Consider the following 21953-nt stretch of genomic DNA (forward strand, 5'->3'; position numbering starts at 1 on the left):
TTCACAGCCATCGTGGGCCGCAGGTTGGACACCCCCATATGTAGATGATTTCTCTGTAGCTCTTCTGGGCACCCTAAGAGGAAAATAAAATAATTCCCTCCCTCTCCTTCAAATCATTCGGTGCCATATCTCTGCTGATCTCCCGGCCACCTAGCACCCACCTACCCACCTGCCCCCTACAGGAAGCAGGGTGCTTCAGAAGCCCTCACAGGATTTACTGGCCTGAGAACAGATATGAAAGAAAACATTCAAATTCATGTGGATGGATTGGTGAATGAAACAGAGTAAGAGCACCAAAGGTCTCCACAGTCCTGCACTTCAACTCCAGGCAAAAACATCTCGCAGGATACAAGGGAGTGTCCACTAAACAAGCGGCAAAGGTCAGAAGCCGCTCCTTCCCAGTTACGGATGGCCAAGGGGACTCGGAATGCTCCACCTGGGCTCCTCTCACTCCCGCCAGCCTCCCTCCACTCCTGCCCAGGCCTGCTGGGATCGCTGCTCTGGCACACTAGACACAGTATTCGGGCTCCCACAGGGGCAGTCTCGACAGAGCTGGCTCAGCCAACTGCATAAACACATCAATTAGCAGTGGGAGATGAGGGAAGAAAGGTAAAAACATTCTGTAGGATCCACTTGTGGCCTCAGCACTATGTTTCAAAGAGATGCAAGACAGAAAAGGGAGGTCAAGAAGCAATGCTTGGTTACTTACAGGAACACTTTTTTATTTTTGTTGAACAAACACAACCATATGCTTATACACCGAGGGAATGAAATTGGGAAAGGAGTGACTTCGTATCTTATCTCATACACTCTGCAGTGTCTGAAAACTTCCCCAAGTATTTATTACTATTATTATTATTCCTCTAAAAACATTAAATGGTGGCTGATTTCTATTAAATTCCAGGTCATGTTTCAGAGTTATAAGTTCAGAAGAGAAGTAGTAGAGTCCCCAGCAAACTATGAGAGAGCAGTTCGCATGATTATTTCTAGGCAAAAATTTACCTCTGGATTTGTATGAAAATGTTTTTAATGCTAAGGGCTAATAATAAGCAGCTTAAGTGTCTCTTATCTGAGGAGATGAATTATTAACTAAATACCTCCTGTGGGTCTACAACTGTGGTAGGCTCTGAAGACATCACAACAAAAGTTAGCACTACGTCCCTCAGGGAGCCAACGGTCACATTGGGGAGATTTTCCAAATATGCAAAACTTCAATACAATTCAGAGCAGTAGGTATGAGTACTGAATTGGTGACGCAAAGGTTCACTGTTCCCTACTAAACACATTCTGAACCCCTCCAGACCCTCCCTCACCTGGATTAGCAGCTTACATGGAATGAATGCTTACTATGTATCCAGCAATACACTAAGCACTTTATATATCCCTTAACTCGCTAAATTCTCACAACCCTATAAAGTAGCTGTTCCCATTATTCTCCTTTTACAGATAAGGAGTGACATTTTAAAAGGTTAAGTGTCTTATAAAAAAAACCACTCAGCCAGTGACTGGCACGCGCAGACTCAAATCCAAATCCAAGTCAGTTCTGAAGCCAGTGGTCCCTATGGCATCTCCAGTGGGGTCAGGACCAATCTCCCCCAGTCCCACCATACATAACCCCTAACTAATTCTATGTTGCAATGAGCCCAGACCATTCAATACTCCCAAAGACAGTGCTTTCCCACACACAGCCGGGCTGCTCCAGCAGGGATCAGAGGGCAGGCACCCTCTACAAAGCATATTCACGTATAACGAAAAACTTAGCTGGCCCCGGAGGACCAATGCCAACAACCCCTTCTCCCCGAGCCGGTGCTGGAAAGGAAGGACAGTAGAAAGCGGGAGTCAGCACTTTTTCTGTAAGGGCCAGACGGTGCACCTTAGGCCTTGCGGGCTACGGTCTCTGGAGCTACCACTCAACTCCCCGGTTACAGCACAAAGGCAGCCGCAGATGTCCTTCGCCATTAAATCACACACAGTAACCAGCCACGGTGACACACGACCACATACGGCCTTTCAGTGTGTAATGTGAAACACGCTCACTGTTTGAATTCTACGTTCAGACATACCAGTGCAGTACAGCACTGCCATCTGACAGGAAACGCGTACAGCCACGGCCCAGTCTCAGCCCCTGCCCCGGTCTAGTCCCTCACCCACAGCAACCTCAGAACTTCGGCCATGGGTGACTTCCACGTGGTTTTAGGGTCTAACCATGTCCTTCCTTCCAAGGTTTCACGGGAGCTACAGTACAAGGACGAAAGAGCACGAGCCTGAAACAGACCCCTGGGTCTAAACCCTACATACACGTCTTACCAGACATGGACACACTACTCACCCCACCCTTTTCAGCCCGTTTCCTCACCTGCAAAGTGGGCTGTTTACTTCAGAGAGGCCTGTCCTGAGGACTGAATGAGGGCAAGTGGAACTCACCGATACGGCACTCGCCATCCTAAGTAATCAGGTCTCCCCTCCTTTCCCCTTCCTCCGGGCGCACATTTCCAGTTCAGACTGGATCCTTCCACCCTCAGTGCCCCACTAACATTACAAACTCTGGTAAGTCCACAAAGTAACTTTATTACCTTCTTAGTTCTGCTGATCGAACCAACCACTTTTGCCAGTCAACTAGACTTACTTGAAAGCTCTCCCTTTCCTTTACGATATTTTACTCTACATACTGCTTGGCGTAAATGAATCTGCTTTGTTACTGTTTCTTAAGTATAGTCTCTGTACTTAATTATTCTGAGTGCAAGTACTACTTAAAGTGATTATTTGCTGACATCTAAGCATCTACAAATAGTTGTAGGAGAGACAGGGAGACCCAAAGGCAAAAAATAAGACTTTGCTTTTGTGAGGCCAAGTTTTAAAGGGGAGAAAGGCACACAAACTAGTAATTACATCAATGTCATTTAATAAAGCTAAGCATGAAGTGCTACAGAACATAGAAAGAATGGCCCAAAAATGGCCCAAAATGTAACTGTCTTCCTTCTTCTATAATACTCAAAGTCTATGTAGTCTTGGAGAGATGGGCATTTTTGTTTATATCTTCCCATTTCTTTTTCAACTTCATTCTAAATTTTTAGTTTGGTGACCCCACATCCCACGTATGTATCTGATCAGCTCTTGTGCTGCTTCCAAGTAACAGGCTGCCAATCCCATCTTAACAGAAAGGTTTCCCAATACCCGTATGACATCTGATCAGAATGGATCACCAGCAGAAATAAATAGTAATTTTATTCACACTATCATAAAAAGAGTCACTTTGTTATTTAGGGAGAACACCTTCTCTCCAGTTCACCGCCACTGCCAATGTTACTAATCATTTTCCTAAAGCTGTCGATAAACAGAAATTAACTCTCTAGGTTTGTAATAGAGAAGGAAAATGTTTGCCTTTAAGAATTTTACAAATTATATCATTTTTATCCCTTGGGGTTTGCTTAGCTAGGCTCGGATTTCAAATGCTACCTATCTGTGTGAAAGCTTACGAGACGCTCTAGCCCGACAGTGCCTACGGAAAGGCCCCTCATTCTCAGCTCTCCTACCAAAAGCAGTGAAGTCTAGCATTCTTCTCAATTCTTATACTAAAAGTGGTGACTTCTGCCCCAATTAACTGTGATCAAAGGGAAAAAAGAGATAACTGTTATCGCAGAGAGATAAGAACAAAACACTGGATTTAAGATTATCTAGAATCAAGTAAAATAATTATTAAAAACTATGCAGAAGACGACCCAGAGAAATAAAGTGGATGAGTAAACAAATACAAAGACAAAACAATGCCCACCAACTAGACACAGCAATTCATCCTAGAGTTTCCGTTTACCTACATAGTTAAATTTAATGGTGGCAAAAGTAAGTTAGATAAATAAATACACTTTTTCTCTCACAGTGAATATAAATTATCCCCATAAGATGTTGGACAATCTGTAGGTAACTTAGAAATTGGGAGGAAAACCCTCTACATGAATTTTCCCACAGTCTCTAATTTTTCTGTTCAGGTCCAATTCCAACAGTTCATTTTTTATTTCGTTGTCTGTAATTTAGTGGATTGCTAGGATCTCAAGGAAGCTCACAAAAATAGATCTAATGATTATAGCAATAAAAATCCAACCTCCAACGGAACTATTAACTTGAAGGGAAAGTGCTGTCTGACCACAGGAAGAGGCCAGAGACACGTCTATTCCTGCTGCAGTGTGAACGGTGAGATCACTGACCACGTGCAACACGGACCTACCTCCACTGGACCCCCTCCTCCCCCACGGACTCCTCTTCCACCTGGTTCTCTGAGTGCGGAGAGTCCTACATTCATTGTGCGTGACAACCACTCTGGGAGTAGATACATGTTATTTTATACATATATGTATTTAAATCAAGGTCCTTCTCCACTGATTATGGTTCAGTGAGTTGGAGTAGGGTCCTAGTACTCTCGATACAGGTGGTTTGGGTACCACCGGTGAGAAAGACTGCTTTTAGGCTTTTTGCAGGGCAGAACGGCAGAGAATTATGGGGGCGGCAGGTGTCTCCGGAAGCATCTGCACTTCTAGAAGGAGGACGGAGATTAGGGGAGGAATAGATTATGAGAGGAAGGTAATAGTGGTGATAAAAATGTCAATTGCCTGAAAGTAGGGGACCACCTTCTTACCAGGAGGAACGCACAGAAGAAACACAGCGTAACAGTGGGCCCTTCTTTCAGTGCGGGTGGGACTGAAAAACTAGGCCCCAAGCAGGAGTGTGCTACAGCCACGGGAGGGGAGATGGTATACAGGAGAGAACTAAGTGCAGCCTTAAGCATTTTCAAGCAGACAATAAACACAAAGAAATAAGGAAATGCAATATACTCCAGATAAAAATAATCACAGGATCCGATACAAGCGAGTCTAAGGACAGGTCTAGGCTTGGTCAGCAATACCACAAACTTGCCCGCAATCATTTGTGTCACACACACACACACACACACACACACACACACACACACACACACACCTACCTCTTTCAAACTGCTCAGAGAAAAGCCAGCCTGATCTCTCCCCTGGGGCTGAGTTTTGTCATCTCAAAGCAATGAATATTTAAACAGAAAAATAAATATTTCATAACAAAGTCATTCAAACCAATAGTCTAGTAGGTTAAAAATGATGAACCCTGTAAGAGTTTTAATGTCTGCAACCTCTTAAAAGCTCTTTCATCCATATCTCCTTAAAACAGTATTTAGAACCTCAAACATCCACGAATCACGCCTTCTACTGGCAATGAGAGACAAGAGGTGCTCTGGCTCAGCTGCCTGCTTCCTTGAAAACAGAAGACCCTACACACAGTTACTGATTGGTTGTCTATATTCAATTTAATTGTTGATTTATGCAATGCAGAAGTGATTATCCTTTTTCTCAACCACACTTTTCACTACAATTTAATTTATTCTTTATTTTGCCTTCATGAACAAGTTTGCATTTTCTATATGTTAAACTGAGACATCCTTGAACACAGCCAATGATCAGAATCAAACATTGGCAAGATTTTTACAGTGCCCCCTGAATCATGAAATAACTTCATTACGCTCCACAGAATTTTATATCGGATGTCCTATTGTAGTCCACGTCTTCAAACTGAGTGATGCAGATTGTTACCCAACACGGGCCGGCCCTGGGTCAGCTGGAGCGTGTGGGTTCTGGACTTCGTGTAGGAAAGATTTCACAACACGAGTCCAGGGGACTATGAGGACACGTTTATTAACGCTGGGGACAGTGACACAAAGAAGGGTTTAAGCACAGAAGAAACAACAGGACAGCCGAGGCTGGGCTGCTTTAGCTCAATGGGAAGTTAGAGAAAAGGGGGCTTTGGGGACAAGTTCAGGGGACAAGCTGCCAGCTGCCCGTTGCCTTGAGTTTAGGAGAAAAGTGCCTGTGAAGAAAGAAGTGGGAGAGGAAGAAGGGAATGTCCTGGGCTGCTCCCCAGAGGGAGCACCCAGGCTGGGTCCTTAATCTTAAATCTTTTATCATTCCCTTGCAGGCAGGAATCCTAGGGGAGGTCTCAGGAGAGGGTTTCGGAAGAACATTTATCAGTTCTCCAGGTGTGACTTTCAGGGTCATGGTCTCCTCTGATGGGTCAGTGACAGGGTCTTTAGTCACTGCAATTGGTTCCAGTCATCGCCCACCTAGTTTTGTTCCTTTCCTGGGCCTGGAGATGAAATGCAACTGAGGCCTAGATGTCAGCTCCAGGAAAGGCCAGGGGAGGAGAGGTTACCCCGGGGGCAAGGTCCTTGTTTTCCCAGTTTGCCACACCAGGCACTCTGGGGCCTTCCGCCCTGGTGACCATCTGCACCTGGCTGTAAATTGCCTGGCCATTCTGTTCTCAGTTTACCCATTCCACAGAATCTCCCTACACCCCAGAATGCAACTGCATTTTGTCTGAACCACAGTTACATGATGGCTGATTTCACAAGGAAAGCCCCAAGTGGATCGGGGTCTGAGTGGCGCGCTTCCTCACCAAATGACACGACATCGCAACTACTCTTTACAAAATGCTCGCTGAATTGAATTAACCTGGCAGTTCAATATCTGCTTCTAAAGTAGAAAATCTGTAAAAAGATAGAAACCTTTCTCTCAACAGTTTTAGGAATTCTGCAGAAGTTTACCACAATATAATCATTCACAGATATTTATCACAGAAAGTGAGTTATTACAGTTCTTTTAAATACGTCTATTAACTGAAAGCTACAGGTAAGAGTTCACATCGTGTACTGTGAAAAGCGTTAACATAAATGAGTCCTTGCTTTCATCAACTCTCATCCAAAAGAATCTTTCTTTTAATAGTTCTCCTTTCCCCTAACTTAACCTTAACATAACCAATTTTCCAAGAAGCTGCTAGAATGATATTTCTAAAATAAAATCTAATTCAGATATTAATTACTTCTCTTCTTAAAATCCTAGGCTCCTCTTCCGGCCAAGATGAAGGCGTAGGTAGATATACTTTGCATCCTCGCACAACCAAAAGAAGGACCACAACCAATTTAAAAACAAAAAATAACCAGAACTGCCAGAAAAATGAACTGTGTGGAAGTCCAATGACCAAGGAGTTAAAGAAACATTCATTTAGACTGGAAGGAGGGGTGGAGACAGGCAGCCAGGACAGAGAGGACTTGCGGCAAGGCGGTGGCTGGAGACCAGGGTAGGCAAGGTGGCGACTGGTGGTCCCACATCTGTGTGCAGATAATACAGGAGGAACAACTGGGGAGCAAGACAGACGTGCAACCCCGGGTTCCAGCACAGGGAAATAAAGCCTCAAAACCTCTCACTGTAAAGACCACTGGGGGTTACAGCTAGGGGTTACAGCAGTGGGAGAAACTCCCAGCCTCACAAGAGAATTTGTTGGAGAGACCCACAGGGTCCCAGAATGTAAACAAACCCACCCCCCTTGGAATCAGCACCAGAATGACCCAATTTGCTTGTGGGTAGTGGAGGAAGTGACTGAAAGCCAGACAAGAGCTGAGCAAGACCCCTCCCCCACATATAGCATCACAACACAGAGATGTGGGTTGCCCTGCCAAATACCTAAGGTTCCATCCCTTACAATGTAACATGTATACCAAGACAAAGAAATATGGCCAAATGAAAGAACAGATCAAAGCTCCAAAAACAGAACTAAGCGATGAAGAGATAGCCAACCTATCAAATGCACAGTTCAAAACACTGGTAATCAAGATGCTCACAGAAATGGTTGAGTATGGTCGCAAAATAGAGGAAAGAATGAAAGCTATGAAAAGTAAAATAAAGGAAAACGCATAGGGAACCCATAATGACGGGAAGGAAACGGGGACTCAAATCAATGGTTTGGAGCAGAAGGAAGAAATAAACAGTCAACCAGAACAGAATGAAGAAGCAAGAATACAAAAAAATGAGGAGAGGCTTAGGAACCTCGAGGACAACTTTAAACGTTCAAACATCTGAATCATAGGGGTGTCAGAAGGAGAAGAGAAAGAGCAAGAAATGGAAAAGTTATTTGAAAACATAATGAAGGAGAACTTCCCTAATCTGGCAAAGGAAATAGACTTCCAGGAAGTCCAGGAAGCTCAGAGAGTCCCAAAGAAGTTGGACCCAAAACAGACCATACCAAGACACATCATAATTACATTAGCCAAGATTAAAGATAAGGAGAGAATCTTACAAGCAGCAAGAGAAAAGGACACAGTTACCTACAAAGGAGTTCCCATAAGACTGTCAGCTGATTTCTCAAAAGAAACCTTGCAGGCAAGAAGGGGCTGGAAAGAAGTATTCCAAGTCATGAAAGGCAAGGACCTACATCCAAGATTGTTCTATCCAGCAAAGCTATCATTTAGAATGGAAGGGCAGATAAAGTGCTTCTCAGATAAGGTCAAGTTAAAGGAGTTCATCATCACCAAGCCCTTATCATATGAAATGTAAAGGGACTTATCTAAGAAAAAGAAGATGATTAAAAATACGAACAGTAAAATGACAACAAACTCACAACTATCAACAACTGAACCTAAAAAACAAAAACAAATACTGAGCAAACAACCAGAACAGGAACAGAATCGCAGAAATAGAGGTCACATGGAGGGTTACCAGTGGGGAGGGGGAGGGGGGAGAACAGTGGAAAAAAGGTACAGGGAATAAGAAGCATAAGTAGTAGGTAGAAAATAGACAGGGGGAGGTTAAGAACAGTATGGGAAATGGAGAAGTCAAAGAACTTGTATGTATGACCCATGGACATGAACTAAGGCAGGGGGAGGAGGGATTGCTGGTATGAGGCGGGGGTGCAGGGTAGAGGGGAATAAAGGGGAGAAAAAAAAGGGATAACTATAACAGCATAATCAGTAAGATATATATTTTAAAATCCCAGGCTCCTCAATGCCCCTAGTCTCAAGTCCAAACACCTGTGTGTGGAAGTCATGCTCCCTGCCCACTTCATCTGTTCAGTCCCTATTCTCGCCATCAAATGCTCACTGAATACCTATTATGTGTCAGACACTTCGTTCTAGATGCTGCAGAAACAATGGTGATTAGAAAGACAGAGTTCCTGTCCTTCGGGAGTTTGCATTCTAGCAGGAAGAGGCAGGCAAGTGGAACGGGACAGTGTGCTATGGAGAAAAATAAAAGAAAGAGGACACATGAGCACAGGGTTGGAGGGATATAGGATCACTATTTGATGCAGGGTGGTCTTGGCAGATAACATTTGAGCGGAAATTCGGGGAGCAAGCCATGTGTCTGTCTCCCTGGGGGAAGAGCACTCCCAACAAAGGGAACACAAATGCTAAGGCTTGGAGGTGAAAGCATGCTCAGCTTACTGGAGGAACAAGGAAGCCCGTGACTGAATCGGAATAAGCAGGGAACAGAGTGGTAGGGGATGGGGAAAGGTGGCCGTGGGGAAAGAGCCATGTTGGGTAGAACTCTTGTAAAGCTTAAGCCACTGCGGGGATTTGGGCTGTTGCTCCCGAATGAGAGTTTGGAGAAGAGAAGAGTGGTGGTCAGATTTAGGTTCTAGTGAATCCCCCAGCAAAGGCAAGTAGACCAGTCAGGAGGTGCCATAAAAACCCAACTGAGAAGTGACGATAGCTCGGCCCAGCTGGCACTCCTGTGTGCATCGAACCCTGGAAGACGCCTGCGCAGTCTCACCTCCCGGTTTCTTTGCACCCGCTATTCTCTCTGCTTAGAGAGCCTTTCTCCTCTCTACCCACCCGGCTAACTTGTACACACTCTTTAATATTTAGTGTGATCACCTACTGCTCCCTGAGGTTTCTCCTGTCCATTACGTGTCAGACGCTTCGTTCCACATGCTGCAGAAACATGCGGTAGAAATGTCCACACCTGGAAGAATTTTTATGAGTTTGAGCCAAACTGATGACAATTGCCAGGAAGCAAAACCTCAATGGACTGAGAAAATGCTCTGGAAAATGGCATTTCTGCCTCTTATTTTATACATTACAATCAAAAGTGGAAGCGTAAGAGGGTTACATGAAATCCACTGGTGACAGATTAAGGAGGCAGGAGAAAGCAAAGAGGGGAAACCTCTGTATTGGATTAGAAATAAAATTGGAGAAACACATACTTCTCCCACGGAGGTGGTATGGACAGTTAACAATCAACAATTAACAGCGAGGAGATTTGGGGTGTCCACTTCGGTGGGGTGGCTGTGCTGAGGGGTTTGAAAACAGGGTTATCTCCACATTCCAAGGGTCTGTTACCACAGATGCAAAAGGACAGCGGACAGGCTCAGTTAAGGGAAAGGCCGACGTTCGTCAGGGACGTTTCTAGCCTAGGACGTGCCTGCCAGCCACAAACTGCTTTCGGTTAAAAAGTTTTCATTTCGGACCTTCCTACGTGGTTACTTTCAGTCTTTGAGTTTGTAAGGACTGCTCTATGGGCCTGCCCCTGAGCTAGGCAGGATTAGTATCCCGTCGGCCCAAGAGTTTGTTTCCACCCCCCCCCTCCACCGCCCTTGAGATGGCTCTAGCAGTGCTTAGTTGTCGTCAAGTCCATCCGAAACTATTTCGATAGATCGCACTGTGACAGCTGTCATATAAGGATGCATTTTTAAAAAATTATCAAAATTGGTGAATTTCTGTGTAGCCATTTTAATATTGAAGATGGAAGAAAATAAACAACATTTCCAGCATATTATGCTTTATTATTTCAAGAAAGGTAAAAATGCAACTGAAACACAAAAAATGACCTGCGCAGTGCATGGAGAAGGTGCTGTGACTGAGTGAACGTGTCAACAGCGGTTTGCGAAGTTTCATGGTGCAGATTTCTTGCCACATGATGTTCCACCACTGGGTAGACCAGCTGAAGCTGATGCGATCAAATCGGGACATTAATTGAGAACAATCAACATTCTATCACGCGGGAGACAGCTGACATACTCAAAACATCCAATTCAATAAAGTTATTAGTGAAAATGAAAAAATCTTTCTTTTACTTTACAGAAGAAATGTGACGGACTTTTTGGCCAACCCAGTGAGGCCCCCTTTTGTCCACACAGGACACGAGGAAGGGAAGACAGAGATCTGTGAGAAGGGTACTGTGAACGGTATAAAGGGACCTGCCTGGCTCTGGACTGCGGCACGGGAAGAGGGAGGGAAGTAACTAGGGGAGCGGTATTGGAGATACTCCACAGGCAGAATCAGCAGGCCTGGCGCTGGGCATGGGGAGGCGTAGATGGACCACTACTGGATTTCAGCCCGAAGGGACGGTATGACAAGGAGGAATAAGGCAAAAATGGGTGCGAAAGGAGAAAGGATCAATTCTGGAAGTCCCATTTCCCATTTTCTCACAAAAGATCATCCTGGCATAAACTGCTAATTAGATTTTATCTTTCAATATTTGAAGTTCTTTTTTAAAAAATGCTTTCTAAAAACACTTTGATATTTATTTCTAGGGTGTTGTTGGTAACTACATTTCCCTTTATAATTTAATTTTTATTTTTATCAAACTTAATACATGTAAATGATAGTAAATCACATGAGTAAAGAAGAGCTTATAATAGAAGGCAACAGCCTCCTACCCTTCCCTAGTCCACCCTCTTGGGAGTGATGCTCTTTTAATAGTTTCTTAAAAGGAGGAGACTCTAAGGCCAGAGGCTGCCATTCAGGGTTACTGACTGCTCCCCGCAATGCCCAGTAGTTGAATTATCCCCCATATATCAGGGGTTCCCAACCACCAGTCGAGGCCAGTCAGGAACCAGGCCACACAGCAGGAGATGACCTTGAATGTAATGGGCTTGAATCATCCCTAACGGCACTGCACCCCAGGCCCCAAGTCCCTGGAAACACTGTCTTCCAAGAAATAGGTCCCTGGTGCCAAAAAGGTTGGGGACCGCTGCCCTATCGAATGCACACAGAAATTCTGTTTTCTATCCCTTCTTCACTCCTGCTCCGAACGTAGGGCCGCTCTGGGGGTCTTGCTGGGCACACTGGTTTCCACACCCCGAGCAGCCTCCTTGAACTGTCAGGCTTCAGCTCCTCCATTCCAGCCATCAATTGGTTCCCACTGGCTTTTTCCAAAAGTTTATTTAACTCTCTTGTTTATTAGTAATATTGCCCTTTTACCCTTTCCTATTTCCTGCTACAGGTTTATTTCTTCTTATATTTCTTTATTGTCATTTCAGTGGGTCTCTCCCGTAAGTGACAAGCAAAAGTATCTATCATCTCGACCCAGAAGTCACGATTTTCTGTAAAACATTTCAACCTTAAGTAAGCTCCAGAATTCCAGGTTCCTTTTTATTTCTGAGAAAAGATATGATTTTATAAATGTCTGTTTTCTTTAAAATAACCCTTTAACAATACTAAGATTTATTAAAAGCAAATTAGAGAAGTTTAGAGGAAGATGAAAAGCGCTTACTACAGTTCTTGAAACAGCCCTTGTACTTCACACGTTAATAAATGAAATGCGTTTTGATTATAGGAAGCAAAGCGAGGCAGCCAAGTATCAGAAGTGAGTGTGTGCTGGAAACTACAGCCCGAGTGCCATCCACCAGCACACCCAGCACTACGTGGTACACGTCGTTCTCAGTCCCGACAAATACAAAACACTTCCTAGGGCCTAATCCTGCGCAGACAATACAGCACAAAGCAAAAATCAAGTGTTTATCAATCAGAATGCCTAACTCTTCGCATCCCTCCTTCACGAATGCAGTCCAAAGGGAGAAGAACTGCCCACTACCCCAGGGATCACTAACACACGGATCAATAAGGCCTGCCGTGGACCCGGACCCTTCAGTCGAGAAGGGCGACGAAATAAACACAAGCTAGCAGCTGCAGTATGCAACCCTTTACCACCACGAGACACACAAACCTAGTAAAGAAATTAGAGTCCCGTGTGCGGAGAACTCATCGAGCAGCTATCACGAAGAAGCTGTTACTGTGGACCAGGAAAACCTGTCTTGAGGAAGGGAGGGTATTCAACTTGAGAAAGGTGGCATGCAGAAAGACTAAGAATGGAGATCTAAAATCATCTCCTAAAGCATCAAAAGCTGTCTATACTTTACTGGTTGCTTAGTAACGAAGCATTCCCTGATTCCACTCCACATTTCCTATCTTTCTGTGTGAGGTCAAATTCTCAAAAGCAAAGACAAAAAAACTTCAAGCATACTGAAAAAATAAAAATCAAAAGGCATATCTATCTCTTCTTTTCACTTAAAATCTCCCATACCTAGAACTTCATCATTATCATATCTCATCAACTAGACTATTCATTCCAGAATAATCTTCCAGCAAAGAATGACCAAGATACATGACTTTTACTCATTCGAAGATTTTCCCTTTCAGGAATGGGCAGCATATGGACTTGATATTTACACGTTTTATTCAAAGCCTGAACTTCCTAGGAGGATATTCCAAAGGTGGAAATAGCACCAGACAGGAGTGCTAGCTCCAGTTCCACGGAGACTTTGCCCTATGACCTTGGACAACTTCCCTTTCTTTCAGGTTCCATATCCTGATCTATCAAATAAAGAGCACCCTAGCTTTAAGAATCGATAATCCTGTGAGGAGCAGAATATAGTGATCAAGAAGAAACATCAGGTATATTACCACTTGAAACTAGGTATTTCCTTCTGTAACAGAAGGAGTCCATCTATGCAGTGCCATTAAAACCTGTTCCCCACCCAAGAGTGGCTAAGAGCTACCTTAACAGCCAACGCCTGCACTGCTCTCCTTCCCTGCACAAAGGCTCCCATCCGGAATCCTAAGCCATCAGAATGTAAAACCTCTGTGCTGAGATACAATTTCAGGAAACTAAAGTTGCGTACTGAATAGTCAAATTGATCAATTCTACACTTATCCCAGAGGAATCTAAGGCCCCAGGAAAATTAGTAGACATTTCTTAAGGTCCTGGCTACAGGTGAGTTAGAGATTTTTCTTATGTAATAAAAAAAAGTAAGTATTATGGCCTGTATTCTCCATATTATACTTAATGTAATGGTTATCATTCCCAGGCCCCTCCCCCAAAGGGTAGAAATAGCATACACTTGGGAATAAGACAATCGTGGGTTCAAACCCAGGATTTGCCACATACGGTTATGTGACTCTGGAGGAGTCACTTACCTTCTCAATGCCTTATCTTTTAAATCTGTATGATGAAGAGGATAGCTACCTAACGGGTTATCTATAAGAAAACAAAATCATTTGCCTCTGGCTTAAAAAAAAGTGGTAGAGATAATAATGAAGAAAAAAGGGCAGGATACACACACACACACACACACACACGTGTGTGTACACATTTTCAGCAACATGAGACCTAACGGCTGAGTTACAACCTTGAAGTCCTTTATGTCCTTTATCACATAAACACTCACATCAACACAAACACGGGGGAAACGACATTCTTCTTACTAAAGGCTTTATATAAAACACAGGCTAAGTGAAATTCAACCAAACAAAACACACATTCCCAATTTCCCAAATATGTCTCCTGGTTCCGCGCGAGAGAACAGTTTAGTGTGTGGACCTGGATGAACTTTGATGACAGCTGCTATGCTGGGAAATGACAGCCTGGTGGCCACTGTACCTGGAGTCATGGAAGCTCTGAACAGCACCATCCACCGTCTCTCATAGTTTTGAATGATCAAAACTTTTCCACCTTTACAGACACTTCTTAAAGTGTCCCTACAACTTTAAGTGAGCAGGTAGTACTTTGGTTTTTCTCCTTCCTTCTCTGCTAGAACTGCAATGACACAAAATTCGTAGGAGAAAAGGATCTTTCTCCTTTCCCACAACAGGTCACAAACCAAGCTTAACTACAAAAACGTCAAAACTTTATTTCCCCTGTGATGTTGTCCACGCATTTTTATTAAACTAGTACTTTCACCTCTCATTTGAACAGTCCTAGACTCTCTGAAACCATTCTACCACTGAATCTGCTTGAATACTCCAGAATCCGGTTCCAGACTCAGACGGCGTCTTGCGTAGCTCACACACACGGTACATGCCACAGCCTCTCCTCTCCCCCTTCCCGCCTCGGCCAAACTTCCCAACTAATTCTTTCCTCATCTCAACTTCTAATGGTGCTTTACTGGCATTATATTCATGTAATTTACCATAGCTCATCTCGTATTTTAAAGTTTAATGCATCTTACGCATTCTGCTCCTTGAAATTACTGTTCAACTGACTTCTCATTCTTTAAGTAGAAATATAGTAAGTGAGATAACCACTTAATTTTCACTTAAAAATAAGTGGTCTCAATTCTGCTTCCAATCAAGACAAAGTAACAAGGCCCACTTATTTTATCCTGCCATCTCAAACAACTAAAAATCAGGGGGAAAAATACATGAAACAACAGCACTATTGCACAGCAGGCGAAGAACAACCGTGATCCCCCCAGACAGGAAACGGCCAAGGTGAGCTTTACGACTGCCCAGCTGAGCGCCTGGAGAAGGTTTCCGGGCTGTGATGCAGAGAGAGGGAAAATCCAGGCAGGGCCTGCTGGTCTCTGAGAGTTGAAGAAATGAAGCTAGCAGTCTAGAAAAGCCACGACAGCTCCAGGTCACAGAAGAGTACTGCAGAAGAGAAAGCTGACACAGAGGGCTCTGAAGATCTCCGAGAACTTGAAGGCCTGCCCCCAAGTTCTCAGTTAAGTCATGACCACATGCACACGAGGAACTGCTGAGGCTGGAGAAAGCACCACCTGACAGAGTTGGAGGCAACAGTGGTGGGAGCTCGTCCAGTGCCAGGAATAGAGCCTATTCTCAACGAGGGTGGAATATTTAAGGAGCATCAGTTCGCGCACTAAGAAGAATCTTGTCTCAACAGTGAGGAAAAATTAACCGGAGACCAAACAGAGCTCTGTTCGTATCGAACAAAACTTAAAAACAAGGCCTAAAAGGATCAAACTATTTCTGTGAAAATCAGCTCAACAATATTTAGAAATTAAAAAATACCTAGCATCCTACAAGGTAATATTCACAATGAGTGCATCCAATAAAAAATTATCAGGCATACGTGCCCTGGCTGGTGTGGCTCAATTGGTTGGAGCGTCCTGTAACTGAAGGGTCGTGGGTTCATTCCCTGGTCTGGGCACATACCATCCCAGACACATCCGGTCCAGACACACACAGGAAACAACCAGTCGATGCTTCTCTCTCTCCCTCCCTTTCTCTCTAAAAGCAATGAAAAAAAAAAAAAAAAGTTCTTGGGTGGAGATTAAAAAAAAGTTACGGCATACAAAGAAGCAGAAAAATGCAATCCATGATTACTGTATTAATTAATTATTTTCCTTACAAACAACTGTAAACCTGCTTTTGCCCACCCCTGTACTTACTATGGTTTGCCAAACCCTAAAATTTCATCATCGCCTTTCCACTTTCTCTTTGCCCCGTACTCACTTATTGGGGTCATACACTTTTCCCTTTTCCCCGACTTCCCAGGAGGCTAGAGACCCTGTGCCACTTCCCCCTGTGGTATCTTCTGGATAAACGCAGCCTTCCACTGAACAGCAGGAGATCTGTGTGTTCCCTCAGTAGCTACTAACTCCAAAATCCTTCTTACAAATACAGAGTGCACTTCCCAAAAAACGACCTTATATTTTAAGTATTAAGTGAGTGAGTAATAAGCACTTAGAATGTGTGATTACTGAAATGAACTCTCCGGGTCTGCCTTTCAAGAGGATTCTGTCAATGCAGTAACATGCATTTAAGCTGAACTGGTAAGGCAAGAGATTAATCATGTGGAGAAAGAGGTATTCTGGCCCAAAGTAACAATACGTGAAAAATAACATACAAAAAATATATGAAAAGCAGCAAGGCATAAATTTGGCATATTTGGGAAACTGGAAATGGTCCAGATTTGGGGGTGGGTGGAGGAAGAAAGTCAGGAAAAGGAAAGAATCTCTCCCTGGGAGGCGGTGGATGAAAGAGCAAGTTAGGGCTTTCACACTGATCCAGATTTCACAGGGATCCAAATCTGTCAAAACTGTGTCCCTATCATCCAGCTACGTAGAAAACTTTTCCTATAGTAAAGGAAGTAGGGAGGACCTGTATTCCTCTGAGTGAGAGGCTGGCAAACTATGGCTTTGGTCCAAAGCTGGTCAACCTCCTATTTTTGTACAACCTGAAAGCTAAGCATGGTTTTAAATTTTTAAATAGTTGAAGAATATTTGAAAGATATATAGATTTCAAATTTTAGTGTCCATAAATAGTTTTACTGAAACAGCCAACCCCATTCATTTATGCATCAGCCGACTTCTTCATGCCAAAAGCAGAGCTAAACAGTTGGGACCAAGACGGCACGACCCGCAAAGCCAAAAACATTTACATTTGTGGATATCCTAAGTTAAGAGTCTTTCAAAATCTAATCCTCTTCACTTAAGTGTCAGTTTGCTTCTTCCAAACTCCTTACAAGGGATCTCAAAATCAGTATTAGTTAAAAGAATGCAGTTATACTATTTGTGGATATAAAAGTATCCTTTTACAATTTCATAAAATAATTATTGACTTACATTATCATATTTGCTGCTTAAATATTCCTTTATATTAGAAATATTAAATTTTGGTTGCAGAACTTTATCCTGTAATTTTGAATGAATTAAGTCTCTCCAATTATGTGATTTCAAGTTACAATTTTAAAAACTCTATTTCTTTTTGTTAATATAGTCTAGCTAAACCTATCTTCTGAACCATTAATTAAGAAATGTTATTCTAATATTCTGAAACTGATAGCCCTTTGAAAAATTCAAGAGGCATAATGAACAATAAATATGCCAAAGTAAGCTAATCTAAGACTTTCTATGGTATGTGATTTATAATAAGTATTATTAAATCAGTAGTTTTCAAGGGCTTTATTAATTTTTTAATATTTTATTTCTATTCTTAATAATCATGTTTTACTGTTGCCACTGGTTAAAAGACTCTATTAATTCCCAATTTTTGTGTTTTTAACTCTTTCTGATACAGTTTTAAGACCTCAAGGGAAGTGATTAAATTTACTTTTTGCTGATTTTCAGTATGTCATTTGTTGGTCCAATTGGCATCTTCAAAATAGCATTTCTATAAAATAAGTTTTAAATGAAAATTTCAGTATCGGTGACCTTTGATGGGTCTAAGCAGGACCTGGACGCCGGAAGACAAGTGGATTTGAGCCAATCGGCAACAACATGGTTTTTAATGAAGCAGAAAAAGAATATCCTGCTTAAGAGTTGAGGGTAGTAGCCCTTACTTTTGAAGTTATAAATTGCTGACAACACGGGATCATCAGTAAGCTTCGAAAGCTGAATGAAGTCAAACATGCTGTCAAAACCCCCACTTACAATAAAGATGCAATACTAACTACTACTTGGATCTGGTACTTCACTTAGTAACTAGATATAAATGATAAGTCATCCATATGCATTGACGCAATTAATCCAGGACAGTAAAGACACTGGAAGCCACATGTTTTCCTATCTGTGAAGAATAATCCAAGGCAGCAGATGAAACAAGAGAACAGAAGATTAAAGTAACCCTTAGCCATTACCTTCAAATATCTGGTTTTTATGAAGAAATTAAACTACTGTGTGACTCCGATGATAGAACCAAGAAGAGTAAGAAGACAATAATGAAAACAGATTAATGAAAACTTACCATATGGAAAACTTTTCTACTTTTTAATGGCCAAAAATAGAACTATTTATCTTATGAGGCTGGTAGCATAATAGAAGCGTGCGCAAATTTGGAATTAAGTAGATCTCAAGTTTGAAACCTCTCTCTCTGTATCCAGAGTTATCAGGTTGCTTGACCTCTGGAACCTCTAAGTCTAATAATGTATGGGGAAAAATTGGAAAAATACCACTAACCTCGAAAGGTGATTGACAAGTGATATATGATACAAATATAATACCTGTTATGTGTATAAATGTGACTTGTATGTAAAACAGGTGCAAAGTAGATATGCAAAAATCAAGTTATTTCCATAGCAGTCATTATTCCTTGTGGTTAAAAAACAGGGAAGCTAGAGCCGACTCCCTGGGCTTAAATCCTGGCATTGCCACCTTAGGCAAGCTACTTAACGTCCCTGTACTCCTGTTTCCTGATTTCTACAAGATGGACGTTAATGCTTACAAGGCTGCTGAAAGGAATAAATGACATAGTATATAAGGCATTGACTCTGTAATGTTACCTATTATTATTTTTATAATTATAATTTTATTCAATAGTCAATTCCCTGCTATTCCAAGTATTCCCTCAAAGCCTTGAATAAGTCAGAGATGGAAATTCCAGAAGTGAATCAGAGTCTCAACTAAATTCATTTACATATTCAAAAAATATTTACTGAATATGTAATACCTACAAGCCGCATTAGAGTACAGTGGTTAAGAGTATGGATTCCCTAACCCTAACCTCCCCCAACCAAAAAAAAAAAAAAAAAAAAAAAAAAAAAGTAGGGACTCTCAAACCAGTCTGTGGATGTGAATCCCCGTATCTCTTAGTATCTATGCACGCTTGGGCGAGTTACCTACCCATTATGCTTCAGATTCCTCTTTCAGACCAGGGGCATAATTGTAGAGGTGTTGTTGGAGGACTCAATGAGTTAATGTAGGCAAGGTGCTTAGAACAGTACCTGGTAACTACATATATGCGTTAGCTAGCAAGCTATTATTATGACCACGTTCCAGGCACAGTTCTAGACACCAGGAATACAACAGACTGCTGACAAGGTCCCTGACCCTTTGGCAGGGAAGGGGGACAAACAAACAAACAAATAAACAAAATAAGGATAAGCACTGAAATCAGTGATAAGTGAAGACAAAGCAGGGTGAGGGGATAGGGAATGACTGCAGAGTTCAAGCAGAGATAGGAAGGCCAAGGGAGAGCGCTCCCTTGAGAAGCCACACGGGGATCTGAGGCAAGAGCATTTCCAGCTGAGAAAAACCTAAGGAAAGGGCCTGATGAGGATGAGGGGTGAAGGGAAAAGCAAAGAGGCCGGTGTCATTGGTGGGAAATTCGGGAAGAGAAGGACAGCAGGAGATGAGGTTGTGGACAGGCCAGGTTCCCGATCACACAGGGGCTTAGGGACTGGAGTAGGAACACTGGGTTTTGTTCTGAGCCCCAAGGGAAACAAATGGAAGGTTTACGAGCATGAGAGTGACCAAATCAGACCTGCATTTGAAATGGTTCACTCTGGCAATGACCTCTAATTAACCATTTGATGCCAAGGTGTCCTGATTTTAGTCATTCTAACAGTAAGAGAGGGACACCGGAGCACCTGGAGAACAGGAGCCATACAGCATGCCGGCGGCCTGCGGCATCTCTGACTGCGAGCAGAGCGGGTCTGGGGCCCGACAATACAGCTGCTACATTCGAAACTGCAGACCACTCACTGCAGAAGAGTGTTCCATGTGTTTGTTCGATTTAACGTGTGAAGTGTTGTGATGAAATGCTTCAGATTTGACAGTGGTTTGGGAACGCTGGGGGGAAAGAACGCAAGGACTTATGACTCCAGAAGGGTATGCTGGGGACACCGACAAAGTCGGATTCGAGCGGACTAGTCCATCAGAAGGACACTGGCGGGCCCAGGGGCCGCATCATCGCTGTGACGGGTCCCTCCCTGGGGAGACCTGTCTGAAGAGCACACACTGACGCCCAGGAAACTGGAGAGGGCAGAGGGATGTCATCTCCTCTCAGCTGGGAGACGTCCTCCGCAGCAACACAAACTTGAACAGCAGAAGGGCAAACCCTAAGCTTGCCTAGTTTCAACTGCAAGACTAAGGAGAAAGATAAAGGAAAAAAATAATAAAGGGAAGAGGCAAAATTGGTGTGTGCATGGGGCTGGGGCAGGTGAATGGGAAGAAAAAGTATTTAATGAGTCAAATTTAATCATATTTATAGAATTCTAGGTATCTTTTCAGAAAAGCTAAATCATTTTTAGAATAGCAGTATTTTTTAAGAGCCAGTCTTGGTCTTGGCAAGGAAATGGTTATAACTGAAGATATGGAGTTGCGTAGAAGAATTCAGAAAGAAACCAAGTTTCTGGAAAAAGTGAGGCTTTTTTTTGATCTACTGTAAAGGAACATAAATTAGTCTCCAACCCAGTCTCCACCTACCCCCCAGCTTCCCAGAGTCCTGTGCAGCCATAGAGAGTGGAAAGGGTGCCAAAACAAACAGTGTGGGCTGAAGCTCTGTGGATGAAGGGTGGGATGAGGTTCGGGTGGAACTGGCAGGCAACCGAATGGAATCACTTTAAAGCAATGCCACAAAATGGAGACTACAAAATCACTGAGGACTCTCAAAATTCACAGAAAATGGGATATGCTTAGCAAAACCATAGAGTAGATTCCTTACTCCAACTCGTTTCAAAACAAAACCCAAACAACCCCAGAAAGGACAGGAAAAACAGAAACAAAGCGAAACATACCTGCCCTCTTATCTGTCTTTAATTAAAGCATAAAATACCCTCCCTCTCCTCTGCTCCCAGCTCCCCTGGACCAGAATAGCTGACTGGCAGCAGCTCAGGTGAAAGACTTCAGCCTTCCAGCTACAAAGAGGGGAGATAGGAGACAATGGAACTGGTGATTCATTACAAAAGAATACACTCAAGAGGGGCCTGCTGCCGCATGGGCTCACCGCACTATTTAAAGGAACAGTAACTCTCTTTCCAACCTCCTTTATTCTTAACACCTTCCCTCCTCTTGGTCCTGATGGAAAACAGATTTTGAAGAAAATGCCAGCAAAGCACTGAGCTGTCCAAGAAAGGGAGGGCTTTGTGTTCCACCGAAACTGGCGGTCTCACACTAGAGCAGAGCCCAAAATTTCCCTTTCACGTCCGCGCTGTAAAATCTTTTCCTCTCTGCCTAGCATATTTCCCCTTTCAACAGCGAACAGTACAGCTGAGTCTGAATCTGACCGAACATTTTGCTAGTTAACAGGAGTCGGAGTCGTATGCAATGTAGTTCTCCCAACTTCACACGGATTACGAGAATCACTGATCTTCCCCTTTTCCTTGTTTTACCCTGCACTGTTATTTTCATAGATGTGAGAAGATATAACA

The 21953-nt window shown here is 43.0% G+C and overlaps 1 protein-coding gene across 26 annotated transcripts in view; it reads right to left on the reverse strand.

Moving 5' to 3' along the window:
* RBFOX2 (RNA binding fox-1 homolog 2) overlaps nucleotides 1-21953 on the reverse strand; it is a 259939-nt gene that overhangs the window by 59651 nt on the left and 178335 nt on the right. For 12 of the 26 annotated variants that reach the window (XM_053919492.2, XM_053919480.2, XM_053919481.2 and 9 more), the window contains one exon: nucleotides 16019-16093. The exons of the other annotated variants lie outside the window; for them this stretch is intronic. In XM_053919492.2, coding sequence (XP_053775467.1) covers nucleotides 16019-16093 — 75 coding nt within the window. The remainder of the gene's footprint in view (nucleotides 1-16018; nucleotides 16094-21953) is intronic. 26 annotated transcript variants of the gene reach the window in all.

This window comes from Desmodus rotundus, chromosome 3, assembly GCF_022682495.2.
Source record: "Desmodus rotundus isolate HL8 chromosome 3, HLdesRot8A.1, whole genome shotgun sequence".
In the NCBI taxonomy this organism is placed as follows: Eukaryota; Metazoa; Chordata; class Mammalia; order Chiroptera; family Phyllostomidae; genus Desmodus; species Desmodus rotundus.